This window comes from Podarcis vaucheri (genome assembly GCF_965113315.1).
Source record: "Podarcis vaucheri genome assembly, chromosome: 8".
NCBI classification, from domain to species: domain Eukaryota; kingdom Metazoa; phylum Chordata; class Lepidosauria; order Squamata; family Lacertidae; genus Podarcis; species Podarcis vaucheri.
This window is the reverse complement of record NC_138766.1, coordinates 31,377,241-31,397,653: the sequence shown is the minus strand read 5'-3', so window position 1 is coordinate 31,397,653 and position 20,413 is coordinate 31,377,241. Positions and strand designations below refer to the sequence as shown.

Below are 20,413 nucleotides of genomic sequence, written 5' to 3'. Positions count from 1 at the left end.
TATTCTCTCTGATGTATTGCAGTCTCTGAAAAAACTTAATCATGCCAATGTGATAAAGCTGAAAGAAGTTATTCGAGAAAATGACCATCTTTATTTCGTGTTTGAATATATGAAGGAAAATCTCTATCAGCTAATGAAAGACAGGTATGTCCACTTTTAAAACTTTGCTTAGATCTGGTACCCACTGCTCAGTGGGTACAACATCCTGTTTGTTTTTTCCCCTAGAACTCTGTTCACAGTTCTCAGTACAGCACAGAAAGGTGATTATTACAATATCAAAGGGGAAATGTTCATGTTTCACATATCTAAGAACCTGACCTAGTTGGTTTACAGCAGATCTATTGAACATGTGAATATTATTTGGAGGTCTTTAAGCAGAGGCTTGACAACCATATGTCAGGAGTGCTCTGATGGTGTTTCCTGCTTGGCAGGGGGTTGGACTCGAGGGCCCTTGTGGTCTATTCCAACTCTATGATTCTATTATTCTATGTTTATTGCAAGCTCAGGTATCTTAAGCAGGTCAATTATTTTCCTCTGAGAAGAGCCTTTTTGTTACTCAATTTTAATTGGATGCTTTTCGATTTGTCTTGGAAGGGAGCCTTGTTTATGTGGCACAACAGAAACTGAGAACCTTGTATATTACTTTTTTGACATCCTTGGCATCCTATCTGTATGTCAGTCTGAAACAAGTTTCTCTTGCAATTTATGATGGACAAAGAAAACTAGTGAACTCTTCAGAAGATTTACTTTGTTAGCCAGAAAGTGTCAGACTGTTATTTAAGAGTTGTACTCAACATTGCAGTAAGAGAATGTTTTTTCAGCCCAAGGATTTCTCCTTGCACAATGGAATGTTCTGCCCCTCTCCTCCTCTTGTGCGCCCCCTAAATCTGTTCTGGGAGTTCCTGAACCCTCCAGAGAAGATTTTGGAACAGAGTGGGGTATGCACGGGGAGGGGGGAAGTCCCATAGCGCTAATCCATGCACTAGTGCACATATTTAATTGTATCCTGTTGTTAGTCAGCAACATGTTGGGAATTATCTAAACCTTGTGTTGCTTTTGTTGAGTTGCATGTCATAATTGCCATCAAGAAGTACAGATTAATCATTTCGCTTTTTTATTGCTTTAACTGGTGTAATATAGATTCTGTTATACTATTTAATATTTATTTATTTGTATTCAGTTGTGCTCTGTAGTCAATATTAAATTAAATGAAATTGAATTTTTAACCCAGCAGCTTTCAAATGAAGTGGTCATCAAAGCCATAGGATCACTTGGGAGAACCAGCAGAGCGGCAAGGTTGCAGCTTTCTGCCCTGCTCATCAGACCCATCTGCCAGTCTCCAATGCTGCCAGACATCCACCCATGTGTTTGAAGAGTGCATAAAACACAGTGCGCATAGGTACAATTTGCATGATTTCCAAATTGTTCATGGATATTGACTGCACTGTTCAAGCCTACACCTACTGCTTTTTATGCACATATGCTCTATTCAGATGTTAGTGCATATTTGTGGATGTCTGGCAGAACTGGGAACATACCTGGGAGGGGGGGGATGTAAGCTTGCTCTCATATCGCCCCTAGAGAAGATCAGTGAGAAGATTGCTAGAGTTCAGAATTGTTTACATGTAGGAAGAGTTGCAGAAAAGTTCAGAATAATTGTGAACATCAATCATTGTGATTTTATATTTATATTGTTGGGCATCCTTAGAAAAGTTGCGGTGTGAATTCACTGGAAGAAGTAAATGAAAACTGAATGCCATTTTGGATGGTTAAATCAAGGCTGTTCACTTTATGTGTTGATTTACTGCATTTATATAAGGCTGCTGCATTTTAAAATGAGATTTTCTGCTTCATAAGCAGAAAAAGCTTTAATGTTACAAAAATCTGCTGACATTGTCAATTTGTTTCTTCTCAGAAATAAATTGTTCCCTGAGTCTGTTATCAGGAACATTATGTACCAGATATTACAAGGGTTAGCTTTCATCCATAAACACGGTAAGACACTTCACTATTCTTGCTTTATCTGAGTAAAGTAAATGTACAGTGATAAGCATTTGTAACTTGGGGGGAAATGCTTCATGATTTGTTAAAGTAAGATTGGTGTATATTATTACTGTTATGCAGTGTCAGTGGATCAAAAGAAGAAGGAACCTTCTGATTGATACATAATTCAGACGGTCCTCTGAAACAAAGCTACAGCTAATAATAATAATAATAATAATAATTTATTATTTATACCCCACCCATCTGGCTGGGCCTCCCCAGCCACTCTGGGCGGCTTCCATAGAAACCAAAAATACAGTAAAATATCACACGTTAAAAACTTCCCTTAAGATGTCTTCTGAATGTCAGGTAGTTGTTTATCGCTTTGACGTCTGCTGGAAGGGTGTTCCACAGGGTGGGCGCCACTACCGAGAAGGCCCTCTGCCTGGTTCCCTGTAGCTTTGCTTCTCGCAATGAGGGAACCGCCAGAAGGCCCTCGGTGCTGGACCTCAGCGTCCGGGCAGAATGATGGGGGTGGAGACGCTCCTTCAGGTATACTGGACCGAGGCCGTTTAGGGCTTTAAAGGTCAGCACCAACACTTTGAATTGTGCTCGGAAACGTACTGGGAGCCAATGTAGGTCTTTCAAGACCGGTGTTATAGGTCTTGGCAGCCGCCCCCAGTCACCAGTCTAGCTGCCGCATTCTGGATTAGTTGTAGTTTCTGAGTCACCTTCAAAGGTAGCCCCGCGTAGAGTGCATTGCAGTAGTCCAAGTGGGAGATAACCAGAGCATGCACCACTCTGGCGAGGCAGTCCGCAGGCAGATAGGGTCTCAGCCTGCGTACCAGATGGAGCTGGTAAACAGCTGCCCTGGACACAGATTTGACCTGTGCCTCCATGGACAGCTGTGAATCTAAAATGACTCCCAGGCTGTGTATTTGTCACTACACAATAGTTGGCAATTCCCCACTCACCCACCCAAGGAGTGTTATGTTTAAATCCTTTGCTCTATCTTCAGTTTTCAAGGCAATATTAATTTTACCTCAAGTTGAATCCATCCAACCATTGGACCTCAAGCAGAAGGCCCTGTAGCAATAAAAATAAATATCTAGGACTGCTCCATGTGTTAGGCCAGTGATGTACTGAGACAGACGCATGGTTGTCATGGAGACTATGAAGCTCCAGGCCAGCCCCAGGACTTCATGGCCACAGTGAAGCTGTTTAGTAGTGGGATTGATGGTACACTAATAAGATCCCTGTTCTGTCACAGGGAAGAAAGTATCAAATCAGGTGCCCAGGTGCACTGGCTTCCCTGAAAGAAAGATTGCATTTTTTTTGGCTGATGCCCCCTTCCAACCCACCAGCCTGTGCTGGTTCTGTACAAAATGCTCAGGTAGACAGAGCTGGTTCAAGGTAGATCCACCCAGGTTTTCTGAATACATTGCAAGTTGACCCCTTCATCCAAAATGAAATCATGGATGGTGGTAATTTTATTATTGGCTGATGCGTTCATCGGTAGCACCACTTGGGGAGCAGTGGGAGGCAAATTGACATAGTCATTCAAACTGGGATGGTTGAGAGATGGTCCAGATGCAGCCACTTCTCAGCTGGCCTGACCATGCTCCAAACAATGACCCTGGTTATTGAGGTGCTCTGACCATGCCCCCAAAGCACATTCTCCTAAGCACATAATTCAAGTTGACTTTATATTTGAATTCTCTATCAGCTTCAGCTACCCATGGACATTGGTCAGGGATGATGGGTGGTGTAGTCTAGCAACATCTGACAGGCAACAGGTTTCCCATCCCTGTGTTGCAGCAATCCAAACCATTAAAAACTTTATGCCAATGTATGATCCAGCACAATGTTAACACTGAGTAGTACATATGAGTAGGTAAAAATACCTTAAAATAGTAAAGCAGTAAAGTGCAAGTATCACAGATAGATTTGCTCTGGCAGTTAAAATGCAGGTGCCACAGGGAGACCTTTTAACACCCCACCACCACCATTTTTGGGGCTGCAGGATTTTGCCCTTGTTTAAAAGTAGATGGTTCATCATTCTTTAATTAAAATTCTTTAATTAGTTGCCATAATTACTAGATGCCAGCTGCTACAGGTCAGAATGTTCTCTGTATTTAATTTGATAAACAGATTTTTTTAAAAAGAAATGGCAAACTAGTTTAGAATTAATTCGAGAGATTACTTTTATTTTCCACTTGAATTCCATGCCCTAGTTCCATATTTCAGGTAGTTGTTGATACTGTGGTTTGTTTGTTTGTTTGTTTGTTTGTTTGTTTGTTTGTTTGTTTGTTATATCTTTGTCCGTATTCACATTTACAGGATTTTTCCACCGGGATATGAAACCTGAAAATCTTCTCTGTATGGGTCCTGAACTTGTTAAAATAGCTGACTTTGGACTGGCTAGAGAACTTAGATCTCAGCCTCCATATACAGATTATGTTTCTACCAGATGGTAAGTGTGGCTGCATTTGTAACCCCACTTTATCTGGGAGTAAACCCCATTGAATTCAACATAACTTGCTTCTGAATAGACATGGTTAGGACTGTGTTGTTATTCAGCATGACCTTGACTTACCTTTTGCATCTCTGCATGAATGTATTCAATTATTTCTCTTCACCATCACAGGTACCGTGCACCTGAAGTTTTACTGCGATCCTCTGTTTATAGTTCTCCTATCGACATATGGGCTGTTGGCAGCATAATGGCTGAACTATACACACTAAGACCACTTTTTCCAGGAACAAGTGAAGTTGATGAAATCTTCAAAATTTGCCAGGTGTTAGGCACTCCAAAGAAGGTAAGCTACTCTGAGAATATGTAATGGCTTGGATGCTAAGCTAAATTAAGCAAGTTCACAAATGGAAAGTTTGTCATCTCTTCTCTGCCCCCACACCTCTGCAGTGGGTTATGAGGAGGCTCCTGAGCAATGTGAAATAGGGGCAATGATTTATTATTCATATTGTTTAACAGTGGTACACTGCTGAAAGGCAGAAAGCCGGGTAACCAGGAGTGTTTTTGTGTAGATGGAATGTGGTGTTGTTGTTGTTGTTTAGTCGTTTAGTCGTGTCCGACTCTTCGTGACCCCATGGACCAGAGCACGCCGGAATGTGAGCTCCATTTAATTTTGTACTGAAAACAAATTTCTGGGTTCATAATTCTCTAATTTTAAATGTGCAGGCAGCTCCCCCATTTGTGTGTGATCAGCAAGCACATGATCACTGACACATGTTCTGTTTTTGGCACCACAAGGGGACACAAACTGTGCTTCGGAACACCCACCCACCCTGCGTAAATGGGGTGTTGCCTGTATGTCTTTTACACTAGGCTCCCATTGGTGGATCTCAGATTTCTAATAAAAAAGAAAGTAGATTCCGCAAGCCTGAAATCTGCCCACTCCTGGTCTAGAAGAGTTCATTCCCCACCCCCAGCTTTTTTTAAAAAATGAATCCTCTTCTTATCTGATGTTTCATGACTGCTGTTGTATGCCTTTTTCTCAGAATGATTGGCCAGAAGGATACCAACTTGCCACTGCAATGAATTTTCGCTTCCCTCAATGTGTCTCCCTAAACTTGAAGACTCTCATTCCAAATGCCAGTAATGAGGCAATACAGCTTATGTGTGAAATGCTGAACTGGGATCCAAAGAAACGACCTACAGCAAGTCAGGTATGTCATATGCAAAATAGTTTAAAAAAATTATCATGAGTAGTTGGGCCACTGCTCCTATCGGCACCAGATAGCATGGCCAGTAGTTAGGGACTGTGGGAAATGAAGTCAGCAACATCTAATTCCCTATCACAGTTTAAAGTTTAAAGAAAGTAGCACTCCAATAGAAAGTTTGGGGGTTCTAAATTCATTTTTGAAGGGCATGTTACAAACTCTTTCCTTCTGTGGAAATCAGATAGTCACCAGTAAGGAGCAGGTCATTCTTAGTGGTGGCTCCATCTTTGTGGACTGATATCCTCCAAGAGGCATCTTCATATCCTTCCTTGCTGGCCTTCAAGTGCCCATGTAAGATTTAACCTGTTGAGCAAAGCCTAGATCAAAAGGAAAGAGGGGGAGCAATTGACCTCAGGTGGTTGCTCAGTGCTGTACCTGGCTTTGATGTTTTATTCAGTATTGGGTTGGTTTTGCTTCCTATTTTTATGGCATTGTGAACAGTAAAAGTGAGAATAAAACAAAGTTGATAAAATCCATAAAAGGTTCTTTCAAGCGTACAAGGCACATCTCATATGTTACCTTAATAATACCACCCCTGCGAGGTACACCAGTAATGCTGTTCCCATGTTGTAAAGGAATTGAGAAATTGTTGTTTTCCCAGGGCCTGTTGAACTTAAGGTTAATATGATATTTCAGTTGGGAATGTCCTGCCTTGGACTTCTGACTGCTACACCAGTTTCTCCATTTTACATGCAGTTAAAATTCCTCCTTGGGTGTTCTATCCTGTGCATGATATTGTCCATGCCACAAAACTTGCTTGTATAGGATTTTGCTTAAGGAGAACTGTTTTATCAGCCGTACGCTAGAATGATTGTAGTCATTTTATCTGCATTCTAGTTATCAGCATTCTCTCTTTCTTCAGGCATTGAAGTATCCTTACTTTCAAGTGGGCCAAGTTTTAGGACCCCCTCCACAATATTTGGATCAGAAACAGTCTCATCCCAAATCAATTCAAGCAGCAGATCCAAAGCCGTCTCTATCCAAGCTGGACCCTGTATCAAAATTAGAACCTGTATCTAAGCCAGAATCTCAGTCTTCACCAGATGTCCTTGATAAGTTTCAGCTGCAGTGTGTATCAAAGAATAGCCAGCAGCCCCTCCAGGCAATTCAGTTGCCACAGAATGCAGCCAATCATCAACCATCAAAGCAGCAGCAGCAGCAGCAGCAATCATTCCTTCCAGCCATCAATAAAAATTCAACACCAGTAAGTTGCTGTCAAGTGGCTGTTTACCTATGAACAAGTCAAAAGTACTAAGTAATTACTCTGAAGTCCTGTTTTACATTCGTATTAATTCAATAGGGTTGCATAATCTGCAGCATTCTGTGTAAATTTTGACTTGGTGTTTTATTCTGAAATCCATTCTTTACAAAGCCACTTTCCACTTGTACCCATGCCACTCCTTTCCCTCAAGCAAACTACTATAGATTTCTCTGATATCTCTTGTTTTTCTCTCTGTGGTGCTTACTTCTTTCCTTACCCTGTAGCACGTACACTCTCTGCACACCAGATTTATTCTAGTTTTGCAGTCAGAACTCCTACAAACCAAGAAATACCACTTTCCAGTTTAGGATAGTAATGTACAGGTAGCAAGATGTTTCAGAAATAATATAGCCTTTTTGTGTTTGTGTAATTGAAACAGAAGCAGATAGCCATAGGACCGTCAAATGGCGCAGTAGGCCTGAAAAACTGTCGGCGCCGATGGGGGCAGACTATGTTACAGGCGATGGATAGCTGGGACAATTTGGATGACTCCGAATTTGGGATTTCGTATTCTAAGAAGCCTAGCATCACCATGTTAAGTGAAAAGAAAACAAAGGAATCTGTTTTTAGGTAAGGCATTATATTTTGTCCTGTTTTCCCTCCTAGTTTATAATCGGTATGTGTGGGAGCAGGGAAGCAATCTGCAATACTTGCCGTCTGAAGACCAAAAACAGGATGAGTTGTTTCTCTAGAGCAGCCTTTCTCAACCTGTGGGTCCCCAGATGTGGTTGAACTACAACTCCCATCACCCCTAGCTAGCAAGGCCAGCGCTCAGGAATGATGGGAGTTGTAGTCCAACAACATCTGGGGACCCATAGGTTGAGAACCGCTGCTCTAGAGCTTTTGGCCCAGTAGGCCTGATACTTATTCCCCACCCACCCCCACAGGCCAACATTGACAGATGGGCAGGACCACTTAACTTGTTAATCATCTGATGTAATGTTGACATTGGGTATCTTACAGGTGGGCAGTCCCATTCACCTTTCAACGTTGACCCACAGGGTGGGCGAAGCAGTACCCAGCAGGCTTGAACCCTGCCCCTTAGCTGACGTCACCCAGCTGGTGGACAGGTGGTTGTAGCTTGGGGAATATGTCCCATTGGGCTAGCTTGAGACCACCCCCACCCCCAGAGCTTTACCACCTCAAGTCTGGAGAGCTTCCTATACCAAAGCAGCAAAATACACAAAGGCAGGCTGGACCTATCCATACACATTGCAATCATTGCCTGCGGGTTTAGTGTGGAATTATGGTCAGTGTATCTCTTTGAATCACAAAGAGGGTTTTTTTCCAGAAGTGCTTCATTTTTTAACTGTTCCCACACAGCTTTCTGACATTCTTGCCTAAACTTTTTCAGTATAGGCTCTGCATGGAATCTGCATTCTAGGTCTAGGTCTGCTTCAACTCTGCACTGAATGTGAAAATGCAGCATCCCTAAGATGCTGGAAAACACTGTTGTTTTGGATCAAGAGTTAATTTGTGTCATGGGTTATCTTCACTTTCAGTGTTCCTGGGTGTATGTCCCCCAGATCTGGCCAAACAGGAGAAAACAAAGTTCTGAAGAGAAATGACTCTGGAATATCAACGACTTCAGCAAAACAGTACTACTTAAAACAGTCAAGATACCTACCTGGTAAGGAGGCAATTCTTTAATGCTTTTGATTACATTGGTTGGGTGGTGGGGGTTTTTTCTGCCTTTTCTTCTGCTAGTATACATAGGTCAGAGGAATAAGTGGGCAAAGAAGAGGGAGGAATCCAGGAGCTAGAACAAACTTTATTTCAAGAGGCACAGTTTTCAGTGAAAGGTGTTGAAAAGCACATTGTGACTTCAGCGCTCTTGATAGGCTATGCCCTGAATTGGCAACTATATTCTAACTGATATCATTATTATTTTTCTAAGGTGTAAACCCTAAGAATGTCTCCTCAGCAGCAGCTGGTAAAGAAGGATCCCACGGTAACTGGAATAATTCCTTGTTTTCAAAACCGATGGCACCAATTGGAGGACTGTCTTTCAGCAGAGTCAGTGCAGGTAATTAATGTAATGGATAGTTAAAAATCTCTGTGTACTCCCCTGTCTGATATATTTGATAGATTTTGTAAAATTTATTTACTATGTTATTTTTGTGATGGTTGTCAAGCAGCGTGTGTTTTCAGTGTTCTATTTGTAATTCTGCTATCAATGTGCAGAGCAGCAAGTATGCAGCCCGAGACGGTCATTGTCCATTTGTATCAGCGTTGCACTACATAGTGCTGAACATGGCTGTGTCAAATGCCTCTTGTCGGAATGTGTTTTATGGTATTCATCAGCGTCCAGATGCATGTCTGTGTATGAGGGGTTCTCAGTCGAGAAAGGGAATTGGGACATGTATAGGGCAAGTATATGCTAAGTATAATGCTGAAACACAGCCTGGGAAGTTTTCATATTTACCCTGTGTTAATTTACAAGTAAATTGACCTCCATCATTCTTCTGTTGATGCCAAACAATATTAAAGAAGCGCTTATCAAAAGAAAGCAAATTACTTCAAAATTAAAACTGTAGATCTGACTAAACTCAAAACATTTTAAGTTATTGAAAGCAGCATAACCTAAGTTCTAGTCTATTTCTATGTAGACAACGTTTTTCAGGTTGAGCTTTTTTTTAAAACAGCTATGATTACAGTTCCATGGCAGTTTATTTCAAACCCTTGCATAATACCCTAAATATCAAGATAATCAGAAATCTCAAATAAATAAGACTGCTTCTTTTGTGTTACAATGACATTTGTATATTGTGAAATTGGAGGGTCCAGGTTTTCTGGTAAGTAATGTTCTGTTCTTTTCTTCAGACCACTCACTTTATCTGTTTGCAGCACATGGAATAAAGCTCGTATTGCTATGACTCTACGTGGGGCTAGATTTGCTTTATTTTTCTGGGTTTGTATTAAACCTTTGCATGATCATACAGGGCAGATAAAAATATATATGAAAATATTATAAATATCCTGTCTGGGCTTTAGAGGCAGGTAAATCAGCTTTACTCTTTAACCTATTTGAAGTACTCTTCCGTTAGCAAATAATAGTAATTACTTTTACTGTATTGATGATTATTAGCTGACTGCACATATGAAGGCTGCAGCCCTATGCACACTTACCGGTATATGAGAATTGGTCTACGGGGCTTAATTCTGAGGAGACATGTATAGGATTGTCCTGCAACCTTTTCGTACAATAAAAATACACTATGCATTTAAATACAGATTTGTTAGAATTCTGTAATATTCTCTTTCTAGGATTAATAAAGGTAATTTGGTATTTCAGTATCCTATTCCTTCATCATGCTTATGATCATAACCAATCTTAATTACCTTTTGCTTTGCTTGTTTGATTCTTGGTAATAAGTATTCACTGGTCTAGCTCCTGTTTTAGAGATGAATCTTTCAACATTTACAGAACTGATACGGCATCCTAGAGGCTCACTCACACATGCTATATTCCAGATTGCTTTTTTATTTATTTTTGTGTGTGTCTTCCATTAGTTTCATCCATTCATTCTGTTTGCCTAAGGTATTTATTTTCATCCTTTTCTTTTCCTCCATCTGTTTTACTGCCTCCTCTGAAGAAGAAAACTTAATTAAACCAATTGAAAAACTGTCATGCAAAGAAAGAGTGAATGAAAAATTAGAGGACCCAAAAGGTAATTCCTGGCAATTATGTTTGGCAGTGCTTAATCTTTTGCAGGTTTTGGGTTTTTTCATATTCAAATCATATTTATTGGCTTTTGAAAAGACATTAATTGTATCATTTGAGCCTTAGTATTTTAGTTTGACATATGTCATGGCTTTAGCTCAGCATCTCCAATGTGCACAGAGAATCTTGTATGTGCAGAAGCTTCCTTGTTCACTTTTATGATCAAAGAGATCGCAAGAGGCTCTTGGATTTGGAAGATTCCACAGGGCCATCTGGTCAAACATGTTTGCCAAAAAATGAAAAATCAACCGCCATCAATCCATCCAGTCTCTGGATCACTGTGTGTCACAGGCACAGAGAAGATGCTTCAAGGCTAACTAGGTCCAGATAATTCAGGGAAGCAATCTAAGCCAGACTTGTTGGGCAGCAATTGAAGGTACTTGCACATATTTAGATTATTCCAGGGATATGGAAGACAGAAGTTGGACCTTTTGAACACTGAGTAGAATCAGGATTTGTTCACTGTCCTGAAGGGTGTGTCTTTTCCCTCAGCTGAAAAGGGAGTTATACTTAGAAAAATCTTTACGGAGCAATCCTGTGTGTGTACAATAGGGCATACACTCAGGTACATACACACAGAATTGCTGCCTTACAGTGAGATCATATACATGTATATTTAAAAGTAAATGTAGCTTACCCCTGGTAAATGTGTATAGAATTAGAGATGGTACTCATGGAGCGTAAACAATATGTTCCAAAGTGAACTTTGTCCCCTTTGGCTTTGCATCAAGCATTATAGATCAAGTACAAACTATACCTTGTTGGGATTAGGTTTTTAAAGACCTAAGAAACTGTACATATCCTGTGTGACTCTCCAACACATTTGAGCAAGGATCTCTGGAGTTATTTGAAAAAGTTTTAATTTACTTCTACTTGCTTTCTCCTTGTTTGTTTGTTATTTACAATGGACTTAGTGTTTTGGAAACTAGGAGTAATGATGTTGATATTGTTTATGTCTCTTTTTATTGTGTTTCTTTCTGTATCCTATTATGTTTTGTTGTATAAACAAGATGAAAATATGCAAAAGAAAATGGCAATAATTTCCTTTGACTAGGGCTGCACTGAGATGGTGATTCTTCTGTTGAATTTGCAAAGGGCGCAATCCACTACAAATGCATGGGAAATGTGCAAAAGTTTCCTGATTGTGTAAACAGACTCGCTTAAGTATGAGAGGCTTTAAGGAGTCCTCTAATTTCCTGTTGGTTTGTTTAAATTTGCTAGGCACAAATGGGTGCGTAACTTTATGCCATTCATTTTAATACAGTGGTACCTTGGGTTAAGAACTTAATTCGTTCTGGAGGTCCGTTCTTAACCTGAAACTGTTCTTAACCTGGGGTACCGCTTTAGCTAATGGGGCCTCACACCGCCGGAGCACGATTTCTGTTCTCATCCTGAAGCAAAGTTCTTAACCCGAGGTACTATTTCTGGGTTAGCAGAGTCTGTAACCTGAAGCATCTGTAACCCAAGGTACCACTGTAATGTGGCAGAGCTGTCTGAATCATGCTTACAGTGGCATGCTATGTTTCTTTCTGTAGGTTTTCCCATGCCAGAAGGTTGGGGCTGAGGTACTGAAGCACTTACTTTGATGAGAGAGATTTGTATGTGCATACAAACGTAATAATTACAAAGTGTAGCATACCCGATTCTGGTTCCCATCAGGTTTCCAGTTCCTTCACTTTAGTGTGTAATCAGCTGGTAGGTTTCTCTGGCATACTGTGTATCTTTTCAAACATCTGAATTGTTCCAACTGCTGCTTCAAATGATGATTGCTCTTTTTTGCATGAGGGAGGATTTTAAGCAGAAGCTGGATGGCCATCTGTAATGGATGCTTTGGCTGAGATGACCCTCAGGGTCTCTTAAATGTAAAGGGACCCCTGACCATTAGGTCCAGTCATGGCCAATTCTAGGGCTGCGGCGCTCATCTCGCTTTATAGGCTGAGGGAGCCGGCATACAGCTTCCGGGTCATGTGGCCAGCATGACAGGGTCCCTTCCAACTCTACAATTCTATGATTCTCAGAATATTGCATAATTTTACAGTAGTACGGCTTGCATCCCACTCTGGCTGATACCATTGCAGAGAGTACACAATTCCCTCTGTATTCACTTCCAAACCATCTGTAGGTCTGGGAGGCCATATACGCATGAGGATGAACACAACCACCTGTGAATGACAGTGCTTGGAAGAGGTAAGGATTCCCCTTTCCTAATCTTTCCGTATTTGTAGGCTTGGATTTAATATTTTCTAATTTTCTTCTTATTGTTGCAGCTTTTCCTCTTACCCACACTGACAATCTGTTTCTCTTTTGTATTTCTAACTAGATTCCAGAGATGGAGACATTCCATGTTTCATGCATTTCCATATGGCTTGCAAAAGGTTCAGCTACTTTCTTTTGAACTCTCTGCTTTGCCTTCTGCAGTAAGAATTCAAAGGAGCCAATTGTGATGGGGAACACAACTGAGGTTACCTTTAAAAAAAGTTTTCTAAATAAAACTGGTAAAACAATTTTTCTTGGGTTTCGGCTAATTAGCCGTCCTCTTCTCTTTCCCCCCTTCCCAACACTTAGATCTGCAGGGTATCCCGGCAGGCTGTCCACATGCCCCCACTTTCAAATATACCTAATGAAGCGCATATGTTTAAGAATGCAAATCTGCATACATTCCATTTTCTGTTGAAAACTTATGCCTTTGATTATAACTCTCTCACCCCAACTCAGCCAGGAATACACAGAGCAGAGCTTGTTTTCTTCTGCTCTGGAGGGTAGGACCTGAACCAATGGCTTCAAGTTACAAGAAAGGAGATTCCGACTAAAGGTCAGGAAGAACTTTCAGACAGTGAGAGCTGTTTGAAAGTGGAATGGACTTCCACAAGAGGTGGTGGACTCCCCTTCCTTTGAGGTTTTTAAGCAGAGGTTGATTGACCATCTGACAGATATAAGCAGCAATAAAGAATATTGATACAAATTTAGATAAAGCCGATGAACACCCATATTTTCATTGCTTTGATACATTTTGTCAATATTTGCTCATTATTTTCTAGTTACAAAAAAATGCCCAATACTGGAAACAACCCATAGAAATCTGGGTAAATAATATTTGGAATGTAGCTCTATCGGGATACCTTACTCGCCATAGAAGGGTAATTAAAGGCACTTCAAAGATAGACACTTTTGGTGAGACTTGGCTTCCATTCTTTTCCTTTATAAATGAGACAAAATATACTTTTATTCCACCCACAAGACAAGAATCTTTGTGGAGAGGATACTTGAATTGAAAGTGCCCAAGTAAACGTATTGCTTGTGTACTGCATATGAAACTGAATAAGAATGTATAAGTTACTGTATTTATATGTGGTTCTTGTATTTACATGAAAACCAATAAAAATCATTTGGATTTTTTTTTAAAATGTATGAAATGCTTGACAATTTCTTTGTTTGGGCTGTGCCTTTGGGTTTTGACCTGGGGTAAAGACCTGCTGTAGCAGAATTAAATAAATAAATGGACGCCTTGCTGGTTATCATTGTTCTTGCCTGTTTATTTAAGATAACTAAAGTCCTGCCTAGGACAAGCTACATTTCCATGATATTAGCCAATAGTGTTGTGCTTAACGACTTCCACCCAGTATTTTATTTCTCTGGCTTTCTTCAGGTGCATTTGACCCCTAATACTGGATTGGAAAAGTCAACTTTTCTATCAGTGGAGGGTTAATGATAATTCATTCTGAGACTGCATAGATAAATCGGTTCCTTTGGTGCAGATACTATTGTTTCAGAGAGGTCTTGGATGCCTACATGGGGCTAGAGAACGACAGTAAAACCAACTGTGTGCATTAATCTCCCTGAAAACGTCTCTGATCAAGAGTTCAGTGTTTGGGCAAGATGCACCACTAGAAGTGTGATGCTGGCATTGGGACTCCAGTGGGCTTCATTGGAGATTGAATTTCTTAAAACCAAGACTGTACAGTGGAACCTTAGTTCTCAAAAGGCTTAGTTCACGAACAAATCGGCTCCCAAACGCCAAAAACCCGGAAGTACCATAAGTGTTCCAGTTTTGGAACGTTTTTCGGAAGCTGATCGTCCAGTGCAGTGCCGCTTGCCTCAAAACTATAGATAGTACTATTTCTTGTCAGTATGATTGCATTTTTAGTTGTATGCACACTGACACTGAAGAATGAACCAGTAAGACCTGGAGAGAAGAAAGCTGGACTTGGTGCACTTACTGATCATTGGGGTTTTTGTGTTGAACAACTTTCTGTCACAGCATTTCTACTGTCTTGTGGTTTGCCTGCACTTTATGTAAGATGTAATGCTTGCATCTAATTCCGCTGATAATTCTTTGTACCAGTTTTGTATGTACCAGTCTATCTGGGGATGCTTATAACACACAGGAAACATCCCTTGCATCTAAGTTTCTAGGCAAGAAGAAAGTTACAAAATTACGAACAGTGAACACATCTTTGAATACCTCTGAATGACTAGTACAGTCCTAAAATGACCCTTCAGATCTTTGGAAGAATATGCTGGGTGCTTGAAACGCCCCCTGGTTTATTTATTTTTAAAATTTGTTTATTTCAACAGGAAATCCTGGCTTTGTAGGAGCTGCTTACAATACCACTGGATATATTCCTTCCTTTCACAAAAAGGAGGTTGGTTCAGCTGGTCAAAGGATACAACTAGCACCTCTTGGTCCATCAGCGACTGGTAAGGTTGCATTATTGTCTTATCTATAGTGAAACAAACCATCACATGTTTCTGAAGCCTCTATCACTATGGCTGTGCTTAAGGTTTTTCTCAAGACTAGACCCATTGAAATGAATGAACATGACTGCTCCATTAATTTCAGTAGGTCTATTCTGAATAACACTTACTTGAATAACACCCTTAATGTATCACGTCTGAAACATTAGACTGGTCTTGCAAAGGTTTTAATTTTGAGTGTGTGATGAGGTGTGTTTTTGTTTTTTAGTTGTCTTGATTTTATAATTTTATATCTTATTTTGTATCTAAATTGTTTTCTTTGTTGTAAGACACAAATATAACTTTGTTACTGAGTAGCATAAACACCACCCATAACTAACTGAACTGAACTACAGTGATAAAACTGTTCTCAAGCGTAGGTTTGCCCATTTTCATATTAAAACTTCACTTCAGCTTGGCATATTTAGTTTTGATTCCTATTGGCAATTATTTAAAGGTCACATCTATCTCATGTAGGAGCTAGGGGGGGGGGAAAAGCTTTCTAGTTGTTATTATAGGGTATTGCACCACAAATGACATTTATCTTGTTAACAGTAAATTCCACAACTGCCACTGAGCATTAACATTTGGCTTTCTGTTTAAAAACGTTATAGGATGTTTGTTTTTTTGTGCAGCAGTTAAAGATTTGGCTCCATATTAAAATGTGGCTAATAATGTATTACTTTATGGTCTGTGATAAGTCATACATACCTGAAACCCCTTTGCCAAAGAACCCTTGATTAATTGGAGAGTATTTTTTAAAGCACCATAAAAGCAAGAATCGGACGTTCACGAATTCCCTTGATTAAGTGCCCAGTAATAGATGTGCAGACTACAGCACTTTAAGACTAAATGAAACTTCACCCTGGGGTTGCCAAGTCTTCAGCCGGACCCTGTAGCTGTTGATTTTTAAAAGCAGGGTGATATGCAGGGAATTGGCAGGTGAAACTTTTCATGGTGTGGAGATAAAATGCATCCTTTGCCAATTGCCGTTGTTCAAATCACAACCTATAGAGGTGAATTGAACAGTTGGCAACCTGTTACTTCACCTTCCAGGACCGCTTGGCCACTATACTTTTTTAAAGTAATGAATATTCTATAGATTCCGGACACACATTTTATGTTATACTCTTCAGAATTACATTCATGATGCCGGTGTATTTTTATTTTGACAAGGGCTTAAGTTTACAAAGGAGTAAGCTGGGAATACTTGGCGCTCCCATGTTTCGGAAGGTGATCTAGAACTGTGTGTGTTTTACTGACTCACTATTTGCAGGTGGCTCGTTATCTCCACCTGGATATAAGGGCTGTGGAAGTGGCTTTTTAGAGAGAGAGAGCGGACCCAGGGTGTGGGCAGAGCAATCTTGAGGTAGGAAACTTAGGTACTGCCATAGTGGGTGAAAAGGTCCCACTTCCTTATTCTGCTTGGGCCTTGATAGTTGCAACAAGGAAAAAAACACCCATTTAAAACCACAAACATCAAAGGCAGAGTAAGAGATGGGTATTCCAACTCACTACAGATCTAGTGTGTGAGGCACATCGATTTCTGTAGCCCTTATTCCACAAAACGTGCTGTCTGGCTAGTGCCATATCTAGTCACCTTTTAACTGTCTCCACATAATGGGTTTGTCTCTAGTCATTTACATACATGGACTAGAAATTGTTGGTTGCTTGTTGGAGAAAATTATTCCTTGACTCTGCAACCTTTAGGAATGCAGTTACCAGTGGGAATCCTTGCCCCATAACTAGGGTTGCTAGTTTCCCTCCTGCCCACCAGCTTTTTTTCCCTGAAAGAGAGATCAGTTCTATAATGGCTCCCTGGTGTTCAGAAATACCAACCGCTACAGTTTCCCCATTAAATCACCATGGTATGGAAAACATGGCACCCTGAATTTCTGCCCATTGTGCAGCTTTTAATTGAACAGAAACTCTGTCAGGAAAAAGCTGGAGATCTTTTTCTGTAACACCCAGAGGGAAAGGCTTAACTATTCTATTGTATTCTAGCTTTCTCCTCCCACTTTATACAGCAAACATGTTTATTTTTCTTGTCATGTTCTCACCTTTTTATCACTTCATTTATTTTGCCTGTCAGAGCTTCCTACTATCTGTGACACAAAGAAAGGTAAAATTAGGAAGCTGTGTGATGAATAAATTGTTTAGAACTGATGGTGATGTCATGAGGAGCATGAATAAAGCAGTGTGTCCAGCATACCCTATTGATAAAAGTTTATGGGTTTGAATCTGCTGCCTCATGGAAAGCACATCTAGGCAAATACTGGCTGAAAGGTGCAGAGTGGATTACCTTCATTATATGTAGTTCCACAGGTGACAACTTGAAAATAATATTGAAGGGCCTGGTTAAGCCCCTCCCTGCATAATTGACAAAATATTATACACACACCATTTGAATGGCAATGCCCATCAACCTGGGGGGGGGGGAGCCGGGGCCCCGCAAATATTTTAGGGGGGGCAAAGAGACAGCCCCTCGTGGCTCCTAAGTGCAGTTGTCTTTCAGTGCCACAAGTGATGACTGCAAATTGCCACTGAACTTACTTTATTCTTTCACAAGATTTGTATACCACTTAATTATAATCAGTGCTTTTTTCTAGGAAAAATAGGTGCCGGTCTGCACCATGAAGTTGTTACAGTAAGTGCCACACTTTTTAACAACAACAAAAAGAGGTGCCGGTACTGCGAGTTCCCCCCTGGGAGGGAAGCACTGATTATAATAAAACCTCAAATGCACTTGCTGAATCTGAACATATCTCTGGCAACATCGCTTTTCTCTCCTCCTTTCCCTGGAGTCCCTGCCAATAGTATGTGGGATGATGGATCTGAAATGTCAGAGAATGAGCTGAGACTTTTCTATTCTTTTGGAGTTGAGTGCCAGTATTTGCACTTCTTAATGAATAAGCAAACAAAGCAATGCTTACCTGCCTCAAGCTGAAAGACAGCTGAAGGCAGCCCTGTTTAGGGAAGCTTTTAATATCTAAGGACCATTGTATTTTAATATTTTGTTGGAAGCTGCCCAGAGTAGCTGGGGAAACCCAGCCAGATGGGCAGGGTATAAATAATAAATTATTATTATCATTATTATGCTGGTCTGTGTGGGTGATATTCAGAAGAACAGGGTGGCAGTTCTCTGCAGTGCAAGTGAATTCAGTCTGGAGTTCTCTATCTTCTGGGAGGCTTTGGTTTAGGGAGGTCCAGAGATTGTTTACCTTGCTCCATGGTTGGGTACCATTCTCAGCAATATCACCTCTCCTGTCTGATATAAATGAGGGTTGCCTAGGGCTGTGCATCTAGTTTTTATTTTATTTCATGCAGTGCTGAAATTAGGCGGGAAAGGTTAGGCATCATTCCCATACACACTTACTGGGAAGTAATCTCAATTGAATGCAGTTGGACTTGAATAGATCAAACTTCTTGGAAAGAGTAAAGAATGGAGAAGCTAAGGAAAACAAGTTTAATAGCCACAGTGAAGAAAACACTCATTAAGATTTTGAGAAGTGCTTTTGTTAGTCCAGTTGGTATGTTTGAAGCATGATTTAAAGTTAGCTTAGAAATGAATCCTATATCTGCATTTATATGTTTTGGTTGTGTGGACAGGTATATGCTTGTTTAATAAGGCGGGTGGGGTAATATGACAGTTTAAAAACTTGAATATGGCAATATTTAGTAAGTTGATGCTATTAAAGGTTTGTTTCCATAGCATTTGAATGAGTTGTGTATGTTTATTCATGCTCTTTATAGAGATGTGTTTTGTGGGTTCATAGGTATTTAGGTGCTTGTGAGTGATAGCAAAAAGTAAATATGTTCTATAATTTAAGGTATTGCTGGATGACAAGGTCCAGAGACATTCCCATTGGTAGCAGTTACGATACAGGCCAGTGTTTGAAATTTGCCAGGTGCATTTTGCACCTGGCTATTGGCCACTTGCAACCAAGTGAAGATGCCTGGGTGCCAGGATGGTGGCTTATGTCTCCGCCATCTGGAGGTGCAGGCCTGGGGATCCTTGGATCTTGACTGTTTTCACACACTAGCAACACATCCTATAGAATTCTATCCATTATATTTTATCTGCACAATCAAAATGAATTTCAGGAACCAAAAAGTTGTATTGAAAAATGTGACTTTCAAGCCGTCTGCCTCCAAAAGGGCAACTAGGCATTCTGTTTTGGCAACTGTAACCCTGGTTTAAGGAGCCATTTGGCGCCTAGCTTATATATATCTGAGTTTCTAACACTGATGCAGACAGCCAAACTATCCAGGAATGAAATAGCTTACCTTGAGGCTGCTTTGTTGTCTGTCCTTGTACTGCTGTAGAACTCTGTGGTTTTGGCATAGGTGATTAGTTGTATGGCTTTGGTAGCGACATATATGCCATTACATCAGCAAAAAGTGAAGATAAACGCCCTTCTTTCCCTTCTCTGCTCGTTACCAATGTGTGCTATTACAGCTAGAGTATATCCCCCCCCCCTTTTGGGTGAATAGTAATATTCAGTATTGTGTACTATAAACTTATTAAAATAAAAAAAACCCCTATTACTGTGTTTAACAGAGAGAGAAGTAAAGTTTTAGCCACTGGATTCTGGCTTATATTGACTTTTGTGTTTTTTTATTCAGAATATGCAGAATATGCTTGGAAAACAAAAGCTGCTCGTTCTCAGTTACCAGGGCCGACATACAACCCAGCAGCGAAAGGCATGAACATTTTAACTCGCCCACCTCCAGTGCAACCCATCCATGGAAGGACTGACTGGGTGGCCAAATATGGCGGGCATCGATAGGAGGGCTTGCTCCCACTATGTATGCTTTACTGTGACTGTTATACACTTCCCTTCATTTACTTCCAGGACGCTTTAAAGCACGTTTCTACTAATAGAATATCAATTCTGGAAAGAACCGAGAGCCTGTATTTTATTACCTCTAGGGGGAAATAATAATAATAAATACATTTTACTTAGAAA

General features: G+C 40.4%; 1 protein-coding gene across 7 annotated transcripts in view; it reads left to right on the top strand.

Moving 5' to 3' along the window:
- The window catches only part of MAK (male germ cell associated kinase), a 28,442-nt gene extending 8,029 nt beyond the window's left edge, over window positions 1-20,413 (top strand). The window contains exons 4-15 of one of the 7 annotated variants that reach the window (XM_082234406.1): window positions 23-144; window positions 1,916-1,995; window positions 4,324-4,456; window positions 4,631-4,802; window positions 5,503-5,670; window positions 6,587-6,928; window positions 7,365-7,555; window positions 8,488-8,615; window positions 8,883-9,011; window positions 10,585-10,656; window positions 15,285-15,407; window positions 20,070-20,413. In XM_082234406.1, coding sequence (XP_082090532.1) covers window positions 23-144; window positions 1,916-1,995; window positions 4,324-4,456; window positions 4,631-4,802; window positions 5,503-5,670; window positions 6,587-6,928; window positions 7,365-7,555; window positions 8,488-8,615; window positions 8,883-9,011; window positions 10,585-10,656; window positions 15,285-15,407; window positions 20,070-20,233 — 1,824 coding nt within the window. In that variant the 3' untranslated portion in view covers window positions 20,234-20,413. Of the gene's footprint in view, window positions 1-22; window positions 145-1,915; window positions 1,996-4,323; window positions 4,457-4,630; window positions 4,803-5,502; window positions 5,671-6,586; window positions 6,929-7,364; window positions 7,556-8,487; window positions 8,616-8,882; window positions 9,012-10,581; window positions 10,657-12,831; window positions 12,897-13,029; window positions 13,214-15,284; window positions 15,408-16,719; window positions 16,813-20,069 lie in introns of those variants that run through there. The other 6 variants (XM_082234405.1, XM_082234407.1, XM_082234411.1 and 3 more) reach the window with 6 other exon arrangements.